We start from the raw sequence: 21,238 nt of genomic DNA on the forward strand, positions 1-21,238 counted from the left end.
AAGTAGCAATGGTTAAATTTTTCATTTTAGCTAGAGTGCCTCTTTAAGTGCTTTACAGGGCCCATTAAATGGTTAGCTACAAAATGGGCACAAAGGGTGGTGTTAGGGAAAATTTGCGTTGATGATCCTAACTGATTTTAAACCATCAGGTGATTTGGAGTGAAAAAATGCCTATGCTTTCAAAATCAGTCAAAAACAATGTAAGTGTGAACAAATGTGCAAAACATCATGAATATGTATGTATGTCACATCACATGTCAATTAGTCTCACTTTAGCTTGTGTATTTAGGGCTGCTCTGCAGCTTTAGCAGCCGAAAAGCAATAGTCAACTGAACTATTTTCCCTATACAGGATGCTCATGGGATATCGGTAACTCCACTGATTAAATCCCTTCATTAGCAGTGCCCTGCAACATAATCAAAGAAAGTAGTGATAGGCTAAACTTTCATGTCTAGTTCCTCAGTAGTGATGAAATCATCAATTCCCATTAAAAAAATCCATTTGAACATTTTCATTCTCTCTAGTCTTATTACTTAAAATATCTGATACCCTGCTCAGTCTGCTCTGCAGGGGACTATTAGACTGACTCGAATCTACCCTTTAACTGAGCCCTTCAAAGATCTACACTTTATAGTGAGGTACTTGCGATGCCCCCTTTTAGAGCTGAAAAAGTGAAGAGAAGAGATTGGATTAAACATAGATCTGGAATCCTGTCATTGCTCTTTGCAAGAACTACCTAAGTGCACGTATGTGGTAAGTAGACCTCATAAAATGGACAATAAATATGATTACAAGATAAGTGTACTTATTAAAATGTCTGATATGCAGGGTATATAGGGGTGCCCAATAAAGGTCCTGGAGATCCACCACCTCGCAGAGTTTAGCTTCAACCCAAACTAACATGCCTAATCCAGGTAATGAAGGCCTGGAGAAGGCATCTGAATAATAGAGCCAGGCATGTTGGATTTGAACTCTCCAGGGTAGTAGATCTCCAGGATCAGGATTGGGCACCCCTGGTGTATGTTATGTCAAGGTTTAAAAGCACAAACCACCACTGCTTTACAGAAGCTGAGAAAAAAAGTATTACAACACTCACTAGTCTCCCCAGTTTTATAGGCTTAGACCTTATACATTTATAAAGCAACCAAACTGAAAATTTATGCAAGATAACAGTAGATCTACTACAACTGCATCAGAAGCATACAATAAACTCATTTTCTTTTTTATTCCTAGTAAACACTGTCAATTCAAAAGCACCAAATTGAAACTGAAATGAGTACAGATAACTGCAATCTTATGTTGAAAACAGCAAACACATATAACTTTGAACATAATGCTGAGAGTAAAGCAATGACTGTGTGAGGATGTCCTTTTCCTATTAAAACCAATTGCTCTTGTTGGGAAATGCATGCCCATAAAACTCAATCTGGGGTACTGAAAACACACACACACACACATTTTCTAAAACGCTTTTCCTTCTGGGTCGCTGGGGTTGCTGGAGCCTATCCCAGCAGTAATTAGGCGGAAGGCAGGAAACACCCTGGACAGGTCGCCAGTCCATCACAGGGCAGACAGACAGACATACACATTCTCACACACTCACGGTTCTGAAAACACTGTCTCTTAAGCCAAAGGAGTTAGGGTGGTCGTTGTCAGCTAAATAATTGGTCAAGAGTGATCACGTGACCAAAATGACGTAGTCTGCGGGAATCTTTAATCATCTTTGGTGGTCCATAATCTTTCACAGATTAACAACAAAGTATCAAAATATATAGAAGTCAGTGTCTCATGAACGATCAGTATAGTGTTGCATTGCCAATGGCGCTGAATAGTAACCCCCCTCTGAACGGAGTCGCCTACAGCACAGATGAACGCACAGATGAACGTTTTACTGACTTAATCAAAATCCATAACAAAGAATACACTATACATTCCGATACATAACTATGTTTTCCATGTGACTACATTACTTTTAGGATTCATTCTCTTGAATATAAATTAGATTCTTATTTCCAAAAGTTACAGCGGTCAAAGAAAGACCACACACACTAATATCCTGGGAAAAGAGGAAAGGAGAGAGAAGTTCGGCGCCATTGCATTAGTGTTCGCCTCTCACCCAGTCTCTCTCCATCTATCTCTGCCTCTTTCTCCCCATCAGCATGAACGTGCGTTTTCTTTGCGATCTCTGAATAGTCTATCTTGTAACATTGACTTGGACTTAAAAGTGGAAATTCGCAATTTAAATACTGAGGTAAGTTACACTGGTAGCATGTGAAGTGTTTCCATTCTTGAACTAGACAACCGAACACTAATGAAGTGGCGTTGGACTTAAAGCCACATTGTAAGAAATCCTTAGCTAACTTCGTTTCTGATGGGCAAACTTGACCTAGAACTTCTCCATAGTTTGGCATGTTAGCCTACCAAGATAAAAAAAAGAAAAGAAAAAGTTTGCAGAAAGGAGGTTAACGCTTCAATCTCTGTTCTTTTACTTCGAAATGCCTAGAGTACAAGTTTAGTAGTCCTAACACTTATAGTCTGCTGGTGTATGCTGAAGACATTTTTTCCTATTTGTCGTGTAGGCAACGGCATAACAAATGGTTCCCAGATTCCCCCACCTTTTTTGATTTTTACTCCAAGGTTTTGCAAAGTCATAGGAAAACTTGAGCACTGTTTTCCTCAACACAGGTCTGTGTGAGATGACCAAGCCATGGATCTCCAACCTCGGTCACCGCTTGGATGACCCAGCTTCCCTATAATGAATACTAGCAGCAGCGAGGTTCTGCTGGGGAATGCTACAGACGTGGGAGACGGCAACATCAGAGTGGCTGAAACCATTTTTATTTTGGTCATCACTCTATTAGTTTTTCTTAGCAACCTGCTCGTAGTATTAACCCTTTACCGGAAGCCTTACTTGCTAACACCGAGCAACAAGTTTGTTTTCAGCCTGTCACTGTCTAACCTTCTGCTGTCTGTGTTGGTTCTGCCATTTGTGGTTGCCAGCTCTCTACAGCAGGAATGGCTGTTTGGTGTAGTGTGGTGCAACTTCACAGCACTGCTGTATCTGCTCATCAGTGCTGCAAGCATGCTCACATTGGGAGCCATTGCCATCGACAGGTGAGGCTGTTTCTTATACCTTTTCGATTCTAGATTTGCAGTGGAATATTATGACATCATTTAGCTACAGTACTGTGCAAAATTCAGAGACTGTGCTTCCATTTATTTATTTTCCATTCAAAACAGCCACCGAGGGCAAGTTAGTCTTTTTTAGTGTCAGGGGGAAAAAAGTAGTAAACATATTTAACTGGAAATTATATAAAAGCCTCCAAGACCAAGCATGTCAAATCTATTAGTATTAACTTAGTGCACTCTTTACTTTTGTGCATCCTGCTGTCAGTTTAAATCCTGCTTTGAATCTTAAAGCTTCCCACTCAACAAAGGATGTCCCCAGAGGTGTCACTGACATATGTTAGCCTGAAAAGATACACTAACATTCATAGAGATCCACTTGCATAGAGGTTCACAAAAAATGATTAAAAGACATAAAGAAGAGGGGACTCCTATAACAACCGTGCAAAGCCTCGTGGACAACCAAGTTGACCACCATTAGATAAACAATACATAAAGCACACTTGCTTCAGATTTGAAAAATCCACAAAGTATTTCTGCTCATCCTTTTACTGTGAGAAGACAACTTAACACTATAGGTCTGAAAGAACATATGGCCATCAAGGAGTTATCCCTAAGAAACAAAAAAAGAGGAAAATTTACACTAGAACACCACAACTGGACATTTACAATTTGGAGTAAGGTTTTATGGCATGATAAGTCTGAATTCGTAATTGGTTTGGATTACTTGGTTTGTGGAAAATGCAACCATCTAAAACTGAACTTTGGAAAACTCCCAAAAAGGATGGAAGCTGTAATCAAGAGTCGACATGCTAAATGCTGAAAAATTTGAGATTATATTTAGTTGTTGAGGTTTTTGTGTAATGTTCTGTTAAATATTTTTGCTGCTTTTTTTCTAAGGCTCAAAAATCAATCAGTTGTACTTAGACATTTTTACTGGAAATTATATAAGGCTAGGTTCACATTACAAGCCTCGTTGCTCAAATCCGATCTCTCTGACAGGATGGTTCACACTCCTTTAGGTAAGTGATTATAATCTGTAACTAGAAAGGGAAAGTTCGTGAACTTTAAACTTTAAAACTCCAAACTTTAAGTTGGCTTGAAAAAGCCAGTTAATTACGTTAAAACGTTAAAATGGTTGAAGACTGTTGATAGTTGTTAAAATGTTGCCAAAATTTAGTTAAGCAGAAGCTGCAGAATCCTTGGTGGATGGAAATTTTTTGCTAAATTCTACTGAGAATGAAGTTCCACCTTAAATTCTGTGCCACCTTAAATTTAGTGCTATGTTCATAGTGGTTCCACCTTAAATTTAATGCTATGTTAATTCCAGTTCCACCTTTAATTCTGTGCCACCTTAAATAAAGTCCCACCTTAAATTCTGTGCCACCTTAAATTTAGTGCTATGGTAATTGCAGTTCCACCTTAAATTTAGTGATTACGTTAATAGCAGTTCCACCTTAAATTTAATGCTATGTTAATTGAAGTTCCACCTTAAAATAAGTCATATGTTAATAGCAGTTCCACCTTCATTTTAATGCTAGGTTAACTGAAATTCCACCTCAAATTCTGTGTCATCTTTAATTTAGTGTTATGTTGATTGAAGTTCCACCTTAAATTTATTGTTATGCTAATTGAAGTTCCACCTTAAATTCAGTGCTAGCTAAGTGCAGTTCCACCTTAACAAATCATTATGTGTGCTGATACTGCTGAGCATTAGGCTGTGAGCATGGGAGACATTGGGCTCCGTGCGTGAGTTTGAATGTGTGTGAGAGAGAGGTGGCCATTGTGACATCATGTTTGGCATGCTGCCAACAGTCCGCCCATTCATTTCCTATGGGAAAAATATCGGCTTTGAACGTTAATTTTCCGGAAACCGTACATCGGATCGGTCCAAAAAACACAAGCGCACTATTCCCGTATATGAGGAACGCTTGTGCAAAATTTGGTGGTTGTACGTCAAAAACTGCGGGCCGTGAAAAGTTTACAAAATTTGAGCGTAGAATAATAATAATAATAATAATAATAATAATAATAAGATCACGAAGAACAGTAAGTTGGCTTTTTCAAGCCAACTTAATTAATGTTAACAAACCAGCGTCCTGAAATGACCTGCATGTGCACATCCTGCTCAGTAACGTCACGTGAATGAACCCCGTGCGTCACGCGCATTATAAGTAAACTATCGAGCAAAACGAGCCTTCGCTGCGAAGATAATTAACTCTGATCACCTCTCAGCTGTTCATTATTAGAGCGAGACGAAGTTGAAAAGGGTGAGATGTGTTGCTTTTCCACCGTTTGCAGGCAACTTCTGTTCGGCACTGCTGCCATTGGTAACGCTGAATGATGGCGCACGCGCAGTGGAGAAAAAGCACATGAATTCCGATCTCAGCGTTCACATCAAGGTCGCGTGGCCACGAATCGGATACGTATCCGATCCATGACCACATATGAAAGGCTACGTTCACATTACCAGGCTGAAGTAGCACAAATCCGATATTTTGCCCTAATGTGACTCAGATCTGATGTTTTCAGGGCTGTGTGGACACGCAAATCAGATCTTTTCAAATCCTACCTGTGTCACTTTCATATGTGGTCCTAGATCGGATAAGTATCTGATTCGTGGTCATGCGACCTTAATGAGAACGCTCAGATCGATTTTCATGTCCTTTTTTTCCACTGCGCGTGCGCCATCATTCAGCGTTACCATGGCAGCAGTGCCGAACAGAAGCTAAAGCCTGTAAAAGGTGGAAAAGCAACGCATCTCACCTTTTTCGCATTCGTCTCGCTCTAATAATGAACAGCTGAGAGCTTGTTAGTTTGTTTGCTGATGATGCACGTGACGCACGCGATTCATTCACGTGACGTTACTGAGTAGGATGTGCGCATGCGGGTCATTTCAGGACGCCGGTGCGTCCACCTTAATGACAGTTTTGAATCACTTACCTAAACCCGTGTGAACCATCCTGTCAGAGAGATCGGATTTGAGCAAAAAATCGGATTTGAACAATGAGGCTTCTAATGTGAACGTAGCTAAAGTGGTTCAGGTCGGATTTGAAAAGATCAGATTTGCATGTCCACACAGCTCTTAAAACATCAGATCTGAGTCACATTAGGGCAAAAAATCGGATCTGTGCCACTTGAACCAGGTAATGTGAACGTAGCCTAAATGAAAAGGTGGTCTCTGACTTCTGCAAAGTATGTGACATAAATTGCTAATGTGAAGTGTGATAATCAAAAATTTCAGTTTACATTATTAGCCAGTAGTGAACAAATGTGTATGTAAGCCTCAGCTGTTCATAATACATCTGTCATAGTCTCAAGACTGTACACAAAAATCAGTATACAAGGCATCCTCTAGTGAAAATGGTATTAGACGGTCCTGTTGGTATGCTAGCAGTCCCTGTAGTATTGGTCCTAACCCTTCTAGTTCATGACTCCATTATATCTTTACTCAAATTAGATGCTTCAGTAGAGAATTATTTTTATATAATTTTGCCAAGATTGTCCTTGCTAGTACACTAACTAATACACCGGTGCACCTGTTTCCTGTGTGTTTGTTTAGGTACTATGCAGTATTGTACCCCATTATCTATCCTACGAAGATCACAGGAAACCGGGCAGTTATGGCCATCATCTATGTGTGGCTCCATTCCATGGTGGGATGTCTGCCGCCTCTCTTTGGCTGGTCCACATTTGAGTTTGACCATTCCAAGCAGGCATGCATGGCGGCTTGGCACCGAGAGGTCAGCTACACATTCTTCTGGGTCATTTGGTGTGGGCTGCCTCCACTCTTTGTTATGCTGGTGTGCTATGGCTTCATATTCCAGGTGGCACATCACAAAGCTCGCAAGGTGCACTGTGGAACTATAGTTGTGGCACAGGAAGCCACTCTTTCTTCACAGAGAAACAGGCACAAGAGTTCAACCACATCCATCTCCTCTGCTGGGAGCCAGAGGTGCATGGTGTATGCTAGCAGCCAATGCGAAACTCTGGTCACCATTTTGGTGGTGGTTGGGATGTTCCTATTGACTTGGGGGCCGTATATAATTGTGTGGGGGGAAGGGAGTGTGTCTCCAGGGTTGGAGACAATGGTGACCTTGCTGTCTTTCCTCAGTGCTGCCTGTCATCCTCTCATCTATGGGCTGTGGAATAAAAGTGTGCACAAAGAGCTGCTGGGGATGTGCTTTGGTGACCGCTACTACAGAGAGTCATTTGTCATCCAACACAGGAGTTCACACCTCTTCAGCATCTCAAACCGGATCACAGGTCGGGAAAGTTTTGATTTTTGTGTCGGGACAATATGCTTGTATGTGCAGATGCATAGAAACGTATCTCTTTTTTGTTGCCGCAATGTTGTGTCCTGAGAGGATTTCCATTCTTTGTCCATATTGCTCTGAAATAATTGTATTGAATGAGCTCATGGCTAGAGCTCATGGTTTTTAAAACTCATGCATGGAAAGGAAGCAAAAGCTTATTTCAGTGATGAAGGGTGACAAAACACAAAGTTCAAAGATGTTTTCATACAGTACTGATTCACTTGCCTACATGCAGGAATTATTTGGCTTTTTTTAAATTCTACAAACATTACAATCAATAACCTTATTTCTTATTCTGTAGATCTCAGCATGTCTCCACACCTGACAGCTATGTTCGTGGTTGGAGGTCAGCTATTAGGAGCAGGAAGCAGCACAGGAGATACTGACTTCAGCTTCTCGCAGGACTCAGGTATTTTTCTTACCAGGAACATTATGGAGAAGCTGCCATGACTGTGATTTGCTAAACTGCCTATATGTTACCCATAGTAATATTAAGGGTTACTGTGCAGGCACAAGTATCATGTTGTTGGAGAATACTGAGACTTCAAAAATGCCACACTACAGTGCGGTATTTAGCAAGCGCAGAAGCTCCGTGACCTTTGAGAATAAACAGGGGGATCAACTTCCTAAAGGTACTCTAGTTGCATGAACAGTGAAGTGTTGGGGGAAAAAAAACAGTCCAAAAGAAATTTTGTGTTAATGTTCTACAGCTATATAAAAAGGGCTGGCATGATTTACTTATATAAACTTTTAATTTTCTCAACTAAAATTCACTTCCAGTGCATCTATTCAATTTATATTTAAACTCAGTGTCTTTTGACTTTGTACTTAGGAATATAAGCAAAAATTCATAAGCAAAAAGGAATACATTTTTAAAAACAAACTTAATTGGGACAAATATATTCAAATTACACTACAAATTAATAACATTAATATTTTGTTGCATAGCTGTTTTTGATAATTGCAGCCTTGAGACATGTACAGTGAGAAGGAATTAGGTTTTTGCAGCATTCTGGTTAAATTTTGGCCCATTTCTTTTGGCAGTTCATCTTAAATTTCCCAAGGTTATGAGCACCACTTTGATGGACATTTCAAATAAATTTTACATAAATTTTCAATAAGATTCAAGTCAGGAGATTGGCTAGGCCACGCATGCACCTTCACCTTCTTTTTCAGATGGCTGTAAGTTTGCGGTCATTTGCGGTGTTGTTGAAAGATCCATGGTCTCCACTTTCTTGGCCGACAAGATTAAATTGTCCTCTAATATATCCTGGAACATCACTTCTACTTATTTTGTCTTCAGTGATGTATAACGCCCCATTACCATTTGTAGAGAGGCAGCACCCTTTCACAATGCTCCTACCTCCATACTTCACTGTGAGGATGGGGTTCTTGGGATCATAGTCCTTTTTTTTATTTTGTCTGATCAGAGTACGTTGCTCTGATTTGTCTAAATGGTTGTGTGCAACTTCTGGATGTGGATCTCTGTACTTCTCTTTAAGCAGAGGAGTGTTGTGTGGGATGCAGGATGATACAGAGATGATTGTGGTGCAGTTCATTGCTCATTGTTCTCTGTGTAACTATTGTTCATGCTGCTTTCAGGTTGACCTGCAACTGTTTTTGAGTGGCTGCCACCTTATCTTTTACCTTTCTTGTCATCAGTCTGAGAGCGTGAAATCGGATGATTAATTGTTGGTTCAAAGAACATTACACTTACATATGATCGACCCAGTCATGCTGTGAGGGATGATTTAAGGTCTTTTCCTCTGCAGCTTTTTCTATTCCTGTTATTTACATATATTGTCCCTGAGAACTTTAGGAAGCTCCTTCCCCATGATTGCTACCTTTTACATGAAATCTTACCCAACAATGGCAACATCTTTTATAATGACGCCAGGTGCAATTTGCATGAGAAAATTTTTTGTGGGCATTTATATCTAGAGCTCAATATAATGTCATGTAACCTTTAAACACATGTATTTTAATAGTGTCTGAATATGTTTTCCCTGTCAATTGTTTATGCTTGTGAATAAATACTTGCTTTTTGGTTCACATTTATAAGTACAAAGTGAAAAGACAAGTTGATACATGCACTGGAAGCATATTAAATTACAAAAAGTGTCTGAATACTTGTTTTCCCTTATTGTAGTTTGTAGTGACAGTCCTATATGTACTACTAATAAAGTAAAACAGAATAAAATAGAAAATGATCCAAACTCCATGTAGCTGAGTTGTATGATCTTTTAGTATGTAATAATTATGTCATGTCATTTGAATTACGTCAGTGCTGATTCCTCTCCTATACAGGTGAAAACCTCAGTCAGTACACAAATGAGGTGACCGCTGAGATTCACCAGTCCATTGACAATTATGCGTCTCACTTGGCAAAGGCCATTGAGAGTGATGCCAAACGGCAGCTCATTGAAGGTGGATCTTTAGCTGAAAGTGTCTTGCTTGTATGCCCACCAGAGAGAGGTCTGCGTCACCGTGATGGTCTGAGGGTCCGTCTGGAGAGCATTGATGAGGGAATAGTGAACGATGAGAAGGAGGAAGATGAAATAGAAGAAATCTTTGTATAGTGTTGCTGAATGTCAGCAGTGTCAGTCTTTTGCTTGTCACTTTAGTGACATAATGGACTTTTCTGATTAAAGACTGTTTTGTTCTCAGGCGTTTTTAAGTCTTCTGTGTAACGCATTTGAGAGAGCGAAAAGCCACTCTTTCATAGATTAAATGCACAGTCATATTTGCTTTAATTCAACATAATTACTTATGTTTGGTTTAGCATATTTGAACTATGAAGAGAATATTCTGAAATTTGGTGCAGACAGTATCACTAACTGCTCCCCCACATTTAACAGTTTGCAGCTTTGCACATAGCTTTATAGACATGGAAGACTGGAAGTGTGCAAGTTTTGGATCATTTCAGTCCGACTACAAGCACTGGTCTGTTTCAGTATTGTCTTTCAATGATTGTGAATTTAACATGTTATTAGCAGTTGATATATTTTATAGTGGCCTAAATACATATGTAAATAATTCATATAGTGCTAGACTGGAACACAACAGTATAGTTAATTTGATGCTTTATGTTATTTCAAATGGGTATCATTTGAACAATAATTATTTATTACTGTAACAATGAGTACAGTGATGTCTTTTGATTGTTTATAAGACAAGCTGATATTAGTTCAGATGTTTTTAAGGGGGAGTTGTGATGTTCATCAGAGTTGTGAAGGTTTGTGTCATTTTATATTTTATCTGAAACTAAAGTTGAAAATAAGGCTAGGCATATTCTCTACATACAAGCAATGAAAAAGATGTCTCCTATATTTTTAACTGTCTAAACTGACTGGTGCACTTAAGGGAAATATAACCATTTAGCCTACAGCAATTAGCAATGCATTTAGGAGTTACAGATGTCAGTAATTGTGATGTTTTTTTTTTTTAATCATTTGAATAATTTTACATCACTGAGGTAAAAGGTTGGATATTTTCACTAATCCTCCCCTGCATACCAATGTTCATACCATTCCATCTTTTTCTTAAATAAAGACCAAAAAGATTTTGTGTAAGGTAGTGGTAAAAAGACTTTTCTGAAAAGCTTGCTTTGTTGTCATCATGTGATCAACATTGCTCTGTTTAGGGACAATAGGGATTTCATTATACTTGGCAGGCTCTTAATACTGTCTGAACGATGTGGGTACCTGATGCAGAGCTTCATGTCTGTGCCTATGTTTTCTGTGAAGTAGGACTGGAGGAAGAATTTCTCAACATAATGAGAACTCTTTACAATTCAGAACCCACTTAAAATGCACAGTAACAGTCTGACATCTCTAACAGTCTGACATCAATTTAATTCGGGAACCAGGTAGACTAAACTGCTCATATCAATGGCAAGGAGAATCAGTATGCTCTAGACCAGTTTTATATACTTCTGAATCTTTTTCAGTCAAGCTGTTCTACATCCACCAACTTCCTGTTTTAATTTAAAGGAAAGAATATATAGTATAATGCAAAAGTCTTAGGCAGCAATGAAGATTGTTTAAAACTGTTTCACTTAGCAGCAAGTGTGTTTAGCCAATAAAGATTATAGATTATAGATTTCGCAAATAAACCAAGGCAGCACAATGTTTGGTTTGGTATATATATATATATATAAGTTTTGCAAATTACTAAAAACAGTTTTATTTTGCACTCAGACTGTGCCTCCTTAATATTTTGCCTAAGGATTTTAGGATGATTAAAAAAGATAGCTCCTGTTAAAGGTTAAGCAGGTAATAGCCTACACATAAAAGAAAGAGCAGTGTCCCAGCTTATCACTGTGGTTCAATAGAATGACAAATGTTCTCATTTAAGAAAAGATTACTTGTTTTAAGTAAGATAAAAAATGTCAAATTTGAAATAATACATAAATACATTTAAGCCGTTTGTAATTCATCCTTACCTATAAAATGTATTAAATAAACCTACATTTTGAAGAATTGAATAGTTTGAAATAGTTGCCAAGTTTTCTTGCATTGTTTTTGCTCTAAAATTAGCTCAGACATACTTACTATCTCAAGCCAGAACTCTGCTAGCAGTAAAACCCATTCAAAACTTTCAAAACATTTTTGACCAGTTCAAACATGCAGGGTGAATGACAGAGAGACAGAAAGTTCAGTGGAAACCGAAGTGTTATTTTCACTTATTATAAACCAAGGTGGTGCTTCAGATCTTACAGAACACTTCAGATACAATGATTTGAATGCGTACATTCTCACATACTTATGGTGAATCACAGGACCAGCAGGAATCTCATGAGTGTAGAGGGCAAAGAAACAAGCTCACTACCTATCCTTGCACCAAGATAAATTTAGACAAGAGGTCTCGCACTTTGCAGTTACAGTAGAGGCACAGTTATAAACAACCACATAAACATAAGCCTGGTGAAGGAAGAAAATTATCCTTATGAGCTTCCATTTTTGATTCACTCCATAAATTCAGTCATTGCGAATAATGAGTAATTGTGCATATGAATATTACTTACGTGCAAGGTAGCAAGTCTTATCAAAAACATCTTCTCTTAATCAAAAACAAATACTGATTACTGCTGTTTATTTATCCAGTTGTGGTTTACAGTGTCATCAGTGCAAGTCTATATCTTTGGTCATTATTAAGGCTTCTGTTTTTATTTCTGCACCCTCTATTTCAGATATCATAACAGAATCAACTCTGCAGCTCATCAGAACACTCTAATAGAGTCACTATTGCTAGTAGAAAAGTGCCAGACAGAGTCTGTGGGGGAAAACTAAAAGTAATACCATCCAAGATTCAGGATGGATTTTGCCAGGCTACACAAGCATGTCCTTCTATCTATAAATATATTGCACTTCAAAGAACACTAATTTATGCAGCATTACCTATTGCTTAATATAATGTCTTGCATCAGTCCTCATTCTCTTGTCCTGAGCCTTCTGATGGGTCTCCTTCAAATCGATCTGCAAAAAAGGGTACCATAGTCAGCTCAAAAATCTTACTTCTTAATTAAGCATGAACTGATCTGATCTGTATCTTTAGAAGACCATGAGCCATTAAAATAACAAATATGATGTGTTACTGGAGATGCAGAGAGCAGACTGACCTGCCCTGATGTGGCTAAGGGAAGCCAGCATTCTGAGCATGAATGATGCCGGGACAGTTACAGTGTTTCTGTTCTCTTCCAACATCAGCTCATTACGCAGGATCACCTACAGATGGTGTTACCCATACATATTAACGTATTTCATATAAAATATGTCTGAACTGCTCCATTTAATGAACATGAAGTACTGTGAAAAATCTAAGACCTTCATTTATTCAATTTCCAGTTAAAACAACCATTAAGTACAAGTTATTCATTTTTAGGAGGCATTTCTGAGGAGATTAGATATAAGATAATCTACTTGCATAATGAAGGGAAAATTCTCCAAAACTAGAATTAAAAAGTATTAGAAGATGCAGAGAAAGTGTAGGAACAACCATGCAACACCTGCTGTACATCAGAACTGCTCCATATGGTAAACAATACTTAAACTTTTCATCTTAACTGGTTTTAAAATTACTTGGATCCTGAAAAGCAGAAAATACAACCAACTTCTAAGACTGAACTTTGAAAGTGTAGAACTGAAAGCAAGTCTCCCAAAAAGAATGGAAGCTGTAATAAAGGTGAAGGCTGGAAACATTTAGTACTGAAAAAATTATTTTATATATTTGGTTGTTGAGGCCTCTGTCTAACCGTTTTAAATATGTTTTCTTTTTTATGACAATAAAAAAAGAAAATCTTAATTACTGTTTAGACTGGAAAATTAATGAAGGGTGGTTTCTGACTTTTGTGCTACACTGCATGTACTGTGAAACCATTATTTTTACATACCAATTGACATTACATGTACAACCCCAAAAAAGTTGGGACGCTGTGCAAAATGGTTTGGCATCGTCTTGCTGAAATAAGCAAGTCCTTCCCTGAAAAAGACGTTGTCTGGATGGCAGAATATGTTGTCAAAACATGTTTATATCATTCAGCATTAATGGTGCCTTCACAGATGTACATGTCACCCATGCCATGTGCACTAATGCACCCCATACCATCATGAATACTGGCTTTTGGACTGTGCACTGATAATAAGCTGAGTGGTCTTTAGGCCGAAGGGTACAGCGTCCATGATTTCCAAAAAGAATTTCAAATTCGTCATACCACAGAGTTTTAACTTGCATTTGTGGATGCAGCGACAAACTGTCTTCACAAACAGTGGTTTTGAGAAGTGTTTCTGAGCCCATGCAGTGATTTCCTCTACAGATGTCTGTTTTTAACGCTTGAGGGCCCAAAGATCACAGCCAGCAAATACTGGTTTTTGGACTTGTCCCTTACATACAGAGATTTCTCCAAATTGTCTAAATCTTTTAATGTTATTATGTATTGCAGATGATGAAAAGTTCTTTGCTGTTTTATGTTAAGAAACGTTACTGTTGAATTGTTGCACTTAGCCTCTCTGGGATGCTTTTTATACCCAATCATGTTATTTTGTGTTGCCAATTTTTTTTAGCATTACATAACTTTACCAGCCTTTTGTTGCCCCCGTCCCAACTTTTTTGGAAGGTGTTGTTGGCATCAAATTCAAAATGGGCATATTTTTTCAAAAAACAATAAAATTTCTCTATGTATATCTCATATGTTGTGTTTGTACTATTGTCAATTAAATATAGGGTTTAAATGATTTGCACATTATTGCATTTTGTTTTTATTTACATTTTGCACACTGTCCCAACTTTTTTGGAAATGGGGTTGTATGTCAAACTGACTTATGAATTAGCAGTGAGTATAAGACAGAGACAACCAGGTCAATTAACACAGTGTCCCACCAGATAGTGTAGATTTTTGTTCTAACCTAGCTCCCAGTTTCCTGGTATCTGTATTCAGTGTTCTTAATGGCATGGTGTTGGGAGCTGGAATAGAGCAAAAATGTGGAGTAGCAGGTGGGCCACAACAAGATGAGAAACAGAATTAACAGTTTTCCATGAACAGTATATGGAATTACTGCTCATGCTTGAAAATGAGGTTTCTGTGCACTTACTTCCTCAGTCAGCACTCTGTCAAATGATGGAAGCTCCTCCATAGGTGACCAGATCTTTATATCATAATCAATTCCAGAAGATGCTAGCACTGAACAAAACATATGTACATATTTAAGACATCATTTTGTTCAACAATGTACCTAGTAGTAAAACCACTTAGAACTAATAATCACCATGGAGCCATCAAAGTCTCATGAAGAATATTTCAGTATTTCATGTCCCACTGTTCACAAGAACCATACAGAATCAATGCAGTGTTTTAAACAGCTCTGCTGAGCACTGTTCTCCATTAGGTGCTGGAAATACTCACATGGTTCGAATGGGTGTGGTTGTAGGCAGTTCACTACATGATTATCAGCCTCAAGTAGCATCACATGTTCTCCAGTGTGGCGGTCCCATATAAAGATGTGTCCACAGTCCGAACCACTCAGCACAAAGTTTTTTCCCCAGAAACACGCCTCTTTAATCTACTTTAGCAGACAAATGAACAGCATCTCACCAGGTTTAATGAACATCATACAGTATAAGTTATAAATGTCTTTATTGTGTTGTGCTAATGACTGCCTGTAAATTCAGTTTGGCATCATCCAATCAGATGCAGCATCTACAAAGACCTTGGCAATCCATATATTTGCCGCATGCCAGTTCTAAACACTGCTGACAGATGTAATTAAATGCTGTACGATGACAATTTCTTGAATTTGATGTAGTAGGCATTCAGACAACTATGTTGTGGACTGGTTAAGAGTCCCTGAGGACTGGGTTAAGAATGTTTGACTCTGTTTCTGATGTTGTAAACTATGACTATACCATGGTCCTGGAGTTACGGTGGCCCTTGAAAGACATTTTGGCAACAGGTCTTCTGATACCAAGTGCCTCGGTCTCCTCCATCTCTCTGCGCTCCTTTCTTCTACGGAAAATCTCCTGGATCCTGGCAGCTGCTGTACGTCTGAACAAGAGGAACAGTCATAGAGACGTTCATTAAGTTTTTAAGTATTTGAGCACATTCACAGATTAACTTACCCATTATTTCAACAGTGGCTGCCTCACAGAGCATGTAGACATATGTGGAATCCAGCTCCTTGGCAACAAAGGAAACTTCTGCTGCACATGAATTATTCAAGCAACTTTTCACAGACAAGTTTCTAAGTAGCCACACATTCCACTGTATGATGGCAGCGCGAATACTGATCAGAACGCAGTCTGTAAGGAAATTTTGAGTTTACATGTATGGTCAATGGTGATGGTAAAAGCACACATATATTTGAATGCAAAAGTTTGGTTGCCCCTGGTCAAATTACATATTTTGTGGAAAAAAAAGTACACACCCTCTACTGGGAAAAAATTTCTGCACATTTTAATGCAGTGTTTTAATGTGAACCTGTTCATTGTAGAGAAACTTGCAGACTTTCTTTAAAGTGGTGGTGATAGGAACCACCAGATTATGATGTCTACAATGCAAATCTAACCATTTTTTTGCGTTGCAAAGTAGGGCTGGGCGATAAAACGATAACGATAATTATCGCAATATAACTTTTCCTGGATAGAGCGATACGACATGTTCGATAAATGTTCGATATAATACACCATTCTCACACTTCCACGTTCAGCGAAAGCCTTGGTGGCATTTTCTACTGCTAGGAAAGCGACACTACTCTGCTGTCGCCAGGAGAGAGCATACTTCCGAGTTTTTCGACATGATTTAGAGAGGGAGAGGGCCAGGAGTAAGATGAGTTTAGCAACGGCTGAAACGCGGAGTTATACATTCCCTGTTTGAGTGGAGCAACCGACGATCTGTTCTCCTGTGACCGAGTGTGAGTGACGAAGTCAGTGGTGTAACTATACTGTCCTACAGTGAACTCACCTCTTTCCTAACATCCTAACCAGCTTTAGCAGCGTTAAATCACAATCACAATCCTCACAACTAAACTCAATTCGGACAGTCATATTTAAGTATTGGTGCGTTCGCAAGCAACGAAAGTGAAAGAAAGAAGTGAGTTCATGTAAATTACAGCCCTGATTTAAAGGAAAGTAAACTGAGGATGCTGTGAGGCATTGGAGAGCGGGAGAGCGCTAGCTTTCCAGGCTAGCTGTTTTTAGCAGCTGGCTAACTTGAAGCAGCGCTCCGTCACTGCACAACAAGGAGAATTGATGATGCTGTAGATCAAACACGACACAAAAGCACTGCTTTCAGTTTAAACATACCTAAAAGGACGACTCCGTTTGTCTGGTGTTAGATATATTAAACTACTACGATAGTATAGAGAAATCCAGTCGTCGCTAGCTGGTGTCTGAATACTGTGATGTCATTTGTAACGGGGTAGCCGAGCGCTCGTCACCAGCTAAAAAATAATCTGTTTTCTTTCTTAAATTATGACTATTACAAAATAGCCATGCTTTTCCAGCTGGTAAAAACAGCTCACCAGACACTTTCTCCCACTCTCCCATGACAGATTTGTGAACTGTTCCACTGTTTGCCGAGTGTTTGTCATGTTCAGACCATAAAGGATAGTTTAAAACAGCAATTAACCACCCAGGAGCAAAAATCAGCCTTCAAACTTGAAAGAAATAATGATTTTATATTTATCGCGATATGTATCGATATCGAATGATATGAATTTTGTTTATCGTGATAACATTTTTGGCCATATCGCCCAGCTCTAATGCAAAGTAGGAAGTGAATCTACATGTGTCTTCTGAATTTTCATATATATATATGTATGTGTATGTATATATATATATATATATATATATATATATATATGTATGTTAATAATGGTTAAAAAAGGGTAACGTTTTCTATGAGTACTATTTTGCCCATGAATGGATTTAGGACATTTTATATGAAACTTTTTCTCAAAACGACTGTAAAACATGTCTCAGGCACAAGGCAGCATATTCCTAACCATTTCCTGTAATAACTTTCAGTAGAAGAGCTTGTACAGGCATTTCAACTCTCCAGATGTCTGGTTCCTATCACCACCTCTGACTTGGTACATTTCTCTAGAATGGACCCTTTCACATCACACCACTCAGAATGACTTTATTTACATCTTAATGATTTAATTATGTAGAATTTTAGAAAATGGAAGGAATGCCCTTTTAAGTATAAAGGCGCCCTAAAGGGTTCCTTGGTGCTAAAAGAATACCATAGAAGAACTTTTAAACGAATGGTATTTAAAAAACTTTGTTGTAAATGAGATGTGTGTGATTTTTTTAATGTTTAAATGTAAAGGTTCTATACCAAAGGTTTTTCCTAGAGCCACATACCTGAGCTAAAAAATGTGTTAGCCCTCATTTTCTAAATGTATTTATCGTCTTTTTCTCACACACTTGCTTTCTCTTTCCCTCTCTCTTCTGCTGTGTGGCCCTTGGCTCTCCAGAACACTCTGTGGCAGCTAAGACGGGGGGTTGCTTTCCAGGAAGGGCATGGGTGACACTGGAAAAAGGGGATCAGAAGTCAACGCGTGACCTGCAGGCTGGTGATCGTGTCCTGGCATCGACAGAGAGTGGCAATCTCATCTACAGTGAGGTCCTCGCCTTCCTGGACCGTGACCCAGCGATTAAGAAGCACTTCTATGTGATCAGTACACACAATGGGGCCACTCTCTCCATGACTGCAGCACATTTGCTCTTTGTTTGGGACGGAAATTGCACTGGTGGGGCCCTGCCAGCAGAAGGGGCTATGCGTACAATATTTGCCAGTGATGCACACCCAAGGCAGTGGGCTGATTGTGGAGGAAGGGGCTGAGGGGCTTCTAAAGGGCTGGCTTTTGCACATCACCAGACTGTGTGTGTGGGAGGACCGTAGTGCATATGCCCCACTCACTGCCCAGGGAAGCCTGCTTGTCAATGGGGCAATGACTTCACGCTACGCTGCAGTAGAAAAACATCAGCTTGCTCACTGGGCTTTTGGCCCACTCTGCATGTTTTACAGCAGGATAAATAATACCACTAAAAAGCAGGTATTATTTGAATAGTGGATCATTCTCAGCACTGCAATGACACTGACATGGTAGTGTGTGTTGCGCTGGTATGAGTGAATCAGACACAGCTTTGCTGCTGGAGGAAGCACCTTGGTGTCACTGCTGGACTAAGAATAGTCCACCAACCAAAAATATCCATCCAACAGCATCCCGTGGGCAGCATACTGTGTCCACTGAAGAAGGACTAGAGGATGACCAACACACACTGTGCAGCAACAGATGAGCTATTGCCTCTGACTTGACATCTACAAGGTGGACCAATAAATTATGCGTGTCTAATAGAAAGGACAGTGAGCAAGCTTAGAAACTCCAGCAGCGCTGCTGATCCACTTATACCAGTGCAACACACGCACTAACAGGTGAACATTATGTCAGTGTCACTGCAGTGCTGAGAATGAACCACCACCCAAATAATACCTGCTCTGTGGAAGTCCTGTAGGGGTCCTGACTACTGAAGAACAGGGTGAAATGGGGCAAACAAAGGTATGCTGAGAAACAGATAGACTACAGTCTGTAACTGCAGAACTACAAAGTGCACCTATATGGTAAATGGATTTGCTACAATGGACAGAGTGTAGATACAAGGTAGGTGTAGTTAATAAATTAGCCGGTGGGTGTACATCAGTAACTACTAAGCAGTAAACAAACAAACAAACAAATAAAGATGGCATTGATAACGTATAAATCAGGAGAAATACATTTAGAGAAAAAAAACTGTCTAACCAAGCTTTTGTCCAGTAGGTGGTGCTAAAGAACAAAACACACACACACACACACACACACAAACAAAAACATAAATAATCATTTTAGGGATGGTAAGCAAGTTATATATCAGAATAGCAGTATTTACCTGAGAACCCGTTCACCTATAGCTGATCCCCTAAAGCTAAACCTGTATGATGAAGGAAAAAAGCAAAATATAATACAGACAGAAGCCAATCATTTTCACCATCAATACACTGTTGTGGAATGCTTTAATTATATATGTTGGGCGTGTATACCTTTCAGTTGGACCTCTCAGTGTGTGTACAGAGGAGGTGCGTACTGCCTCATCATCGCTGTCATCTGAGCCCATTGCTTGCACTGCTGCCTGACTGTGTCTACTCAACTCTGCATGAGACTGCCTCTCAGCCTCTACACCGTGTTCATTGAGCCCTTCCATCTCTGTCCCAGTGTGCACACACAAACACACACACACACATATACCAAGCATAAGTCATAATCATGCCTGATATATTCTTAATAGCAGCCACATGTGGCCTAACATTAACATAAGAACAAGTAGCTAGCTAAGTATTAGCCTTCACATTATATAGCCATGTTTGTTTGTTTTGTTTTTTTAGCAAAGTTTCAATCTAAAGATGTTTTAATTGTTCAAAAATGTTTGTTAATGTCAGTTATAGAAACAGAAATTGTCATTTTATCAATGTTGACAAATTTTTTTTCAGCTCAACTTTCGTGGAAAAATTGTTTGTCACTACCTGAAATGTAGTGAAAACCTACATTGAAAACATTTTTCGCGAAAAATAACATTTACACATAAATTTAGTGTCATGTGACAGATTCCCTCACGTGTCAAAACAGCAAACAGCAGCATGTCATTACAAGTTATCATTTTCCAGTACTATGTCAATATTTCAAATAAACAAGTCACTATTTCGTTATTTTCTCAAAATAACAGTGATGATCTATAATTTATATCAGTATACCATAATACTGACATACAATTTCCTGTTTGAGTGATATATTTAGTGACATATTTAATAGACAGGGACCATTTAATTTTGTGCACTTTACTTAAAGTATGCAGTCCTTTATAAAAAATAAGCAAACTCAGGAAACATTTTATTAAGTTTACTAATGTTAAACTGTATCACCTGATAGCATGATACTGTGGTATGTTTGAAAATACCATGATATTGAATATATGAATTCAATATTTAAATATTATTAGCTAGTAAGTCAAAATGCAGTTCAAATGCAACGAGTCAACCTGAAATCTGACCCATGTTCGGATATCTGCACCAGGTTTAACACTCCAACATCAGAGAACGGACCTTTCATTTTGCTCAATACATTAACTTTTTATAATTTCAGAGCCTTTACGTTTTGTTTCAACTCCTCCATATTCTCAAGTTACGAAACCATCAGTCATGTGTGGGTAGACGGATGACGACAAACCGGATATTCCATTATTTACCATAAAGCCGCAAAGCTCCG

At 38.8% G+C, this 21,238-nt stretch overlaps 2 protein-coding genes across 4 annotated transcripts in view; one reads left to right on the plus strand and one right to left on the minus strand.

The window, feature by feature from the left end:
* On the plus strand, positions 1 to 19,094 carry gpr161b (G protein-coupled receptor 161b). Its single transcript, XM_036570481.1, is given in 6 exon segments — positions 1 to 753; positions 2,686 to 3,114; positions 6,689 to 7,392; positions 7,744 to 7,851; positions 18,416 to 18,747; positions 18,749 to 19,094. Coding segments are annotated over 5 exon segments (1,767 nt in total). The 5' UTR covers positions 1 to 753; positions 2,686 to 2,755; the 3' UTR covers positions 19,013 to 19,094.
* Positions 12,098 to 21,238, minus strand: part of LOC118808082 (DDB1- and CUL4-associated factor 6-like) — an 18,949-nt gene continuing 9,808 nt past the window's right edge. For 2 of the 3 annotated variants that reach the window (XM_036570479.1, XM_036570478.1), the window contains exons 13-19: positions 20,020 to 20,182; positions 19,869 to 19,910; positions 15,843 to 15,981; positions 15,343 to 15,499; positions 15,032 to 15,120; positions 13,063 to 13,168; positions 12,098 to 12,919 (exon numbers count right to left, since the gene is read on the minus strand). In XM_036570479.1, coding sequence (XP_036426372.1) covers positions 12,867 to 12,919; positions 13,063 to 13,168; positions 15,032 to 15,120; positions 15,343 to 15,499; positions 15,843 to 15,981; positions 19,869 to 19,910; positions 20,020 to 20,182 — 749 coding nt within the window. In that variant the 3' untranslated portion in view covers positions 12,098 to 12,866. Of the gene's footprint in view, positions 12,920 to 13,062; positions 13,169 to 15,031; positions 15,121 to 15,342; positions 15,503 to 15,842; positions 15,982 to 19,868; positions 19,911 to 20,019; positions 20,183 to 21,238 lie in introns of those variants that run through there. The other variant, XM_036570480.1, reaches the window with a different exon arrangement.

This window comes from Colossoma macropomum, unplaced genomic scaffold (genome assembly GCF_904425465.1).
Source record: "Colossoma macropomum unplaced genomic scaffold, Colossoma_macropomum, whole genome shotgun sequence".
In the NCBI taxonomy this organism is placed as follows: domain Eukaryota; kingdom Metazoa; phylum Chordata; class Actinopteri; order Characiformes; family Serrasalmidae; genus Colossoma; species Colossoma macropomum.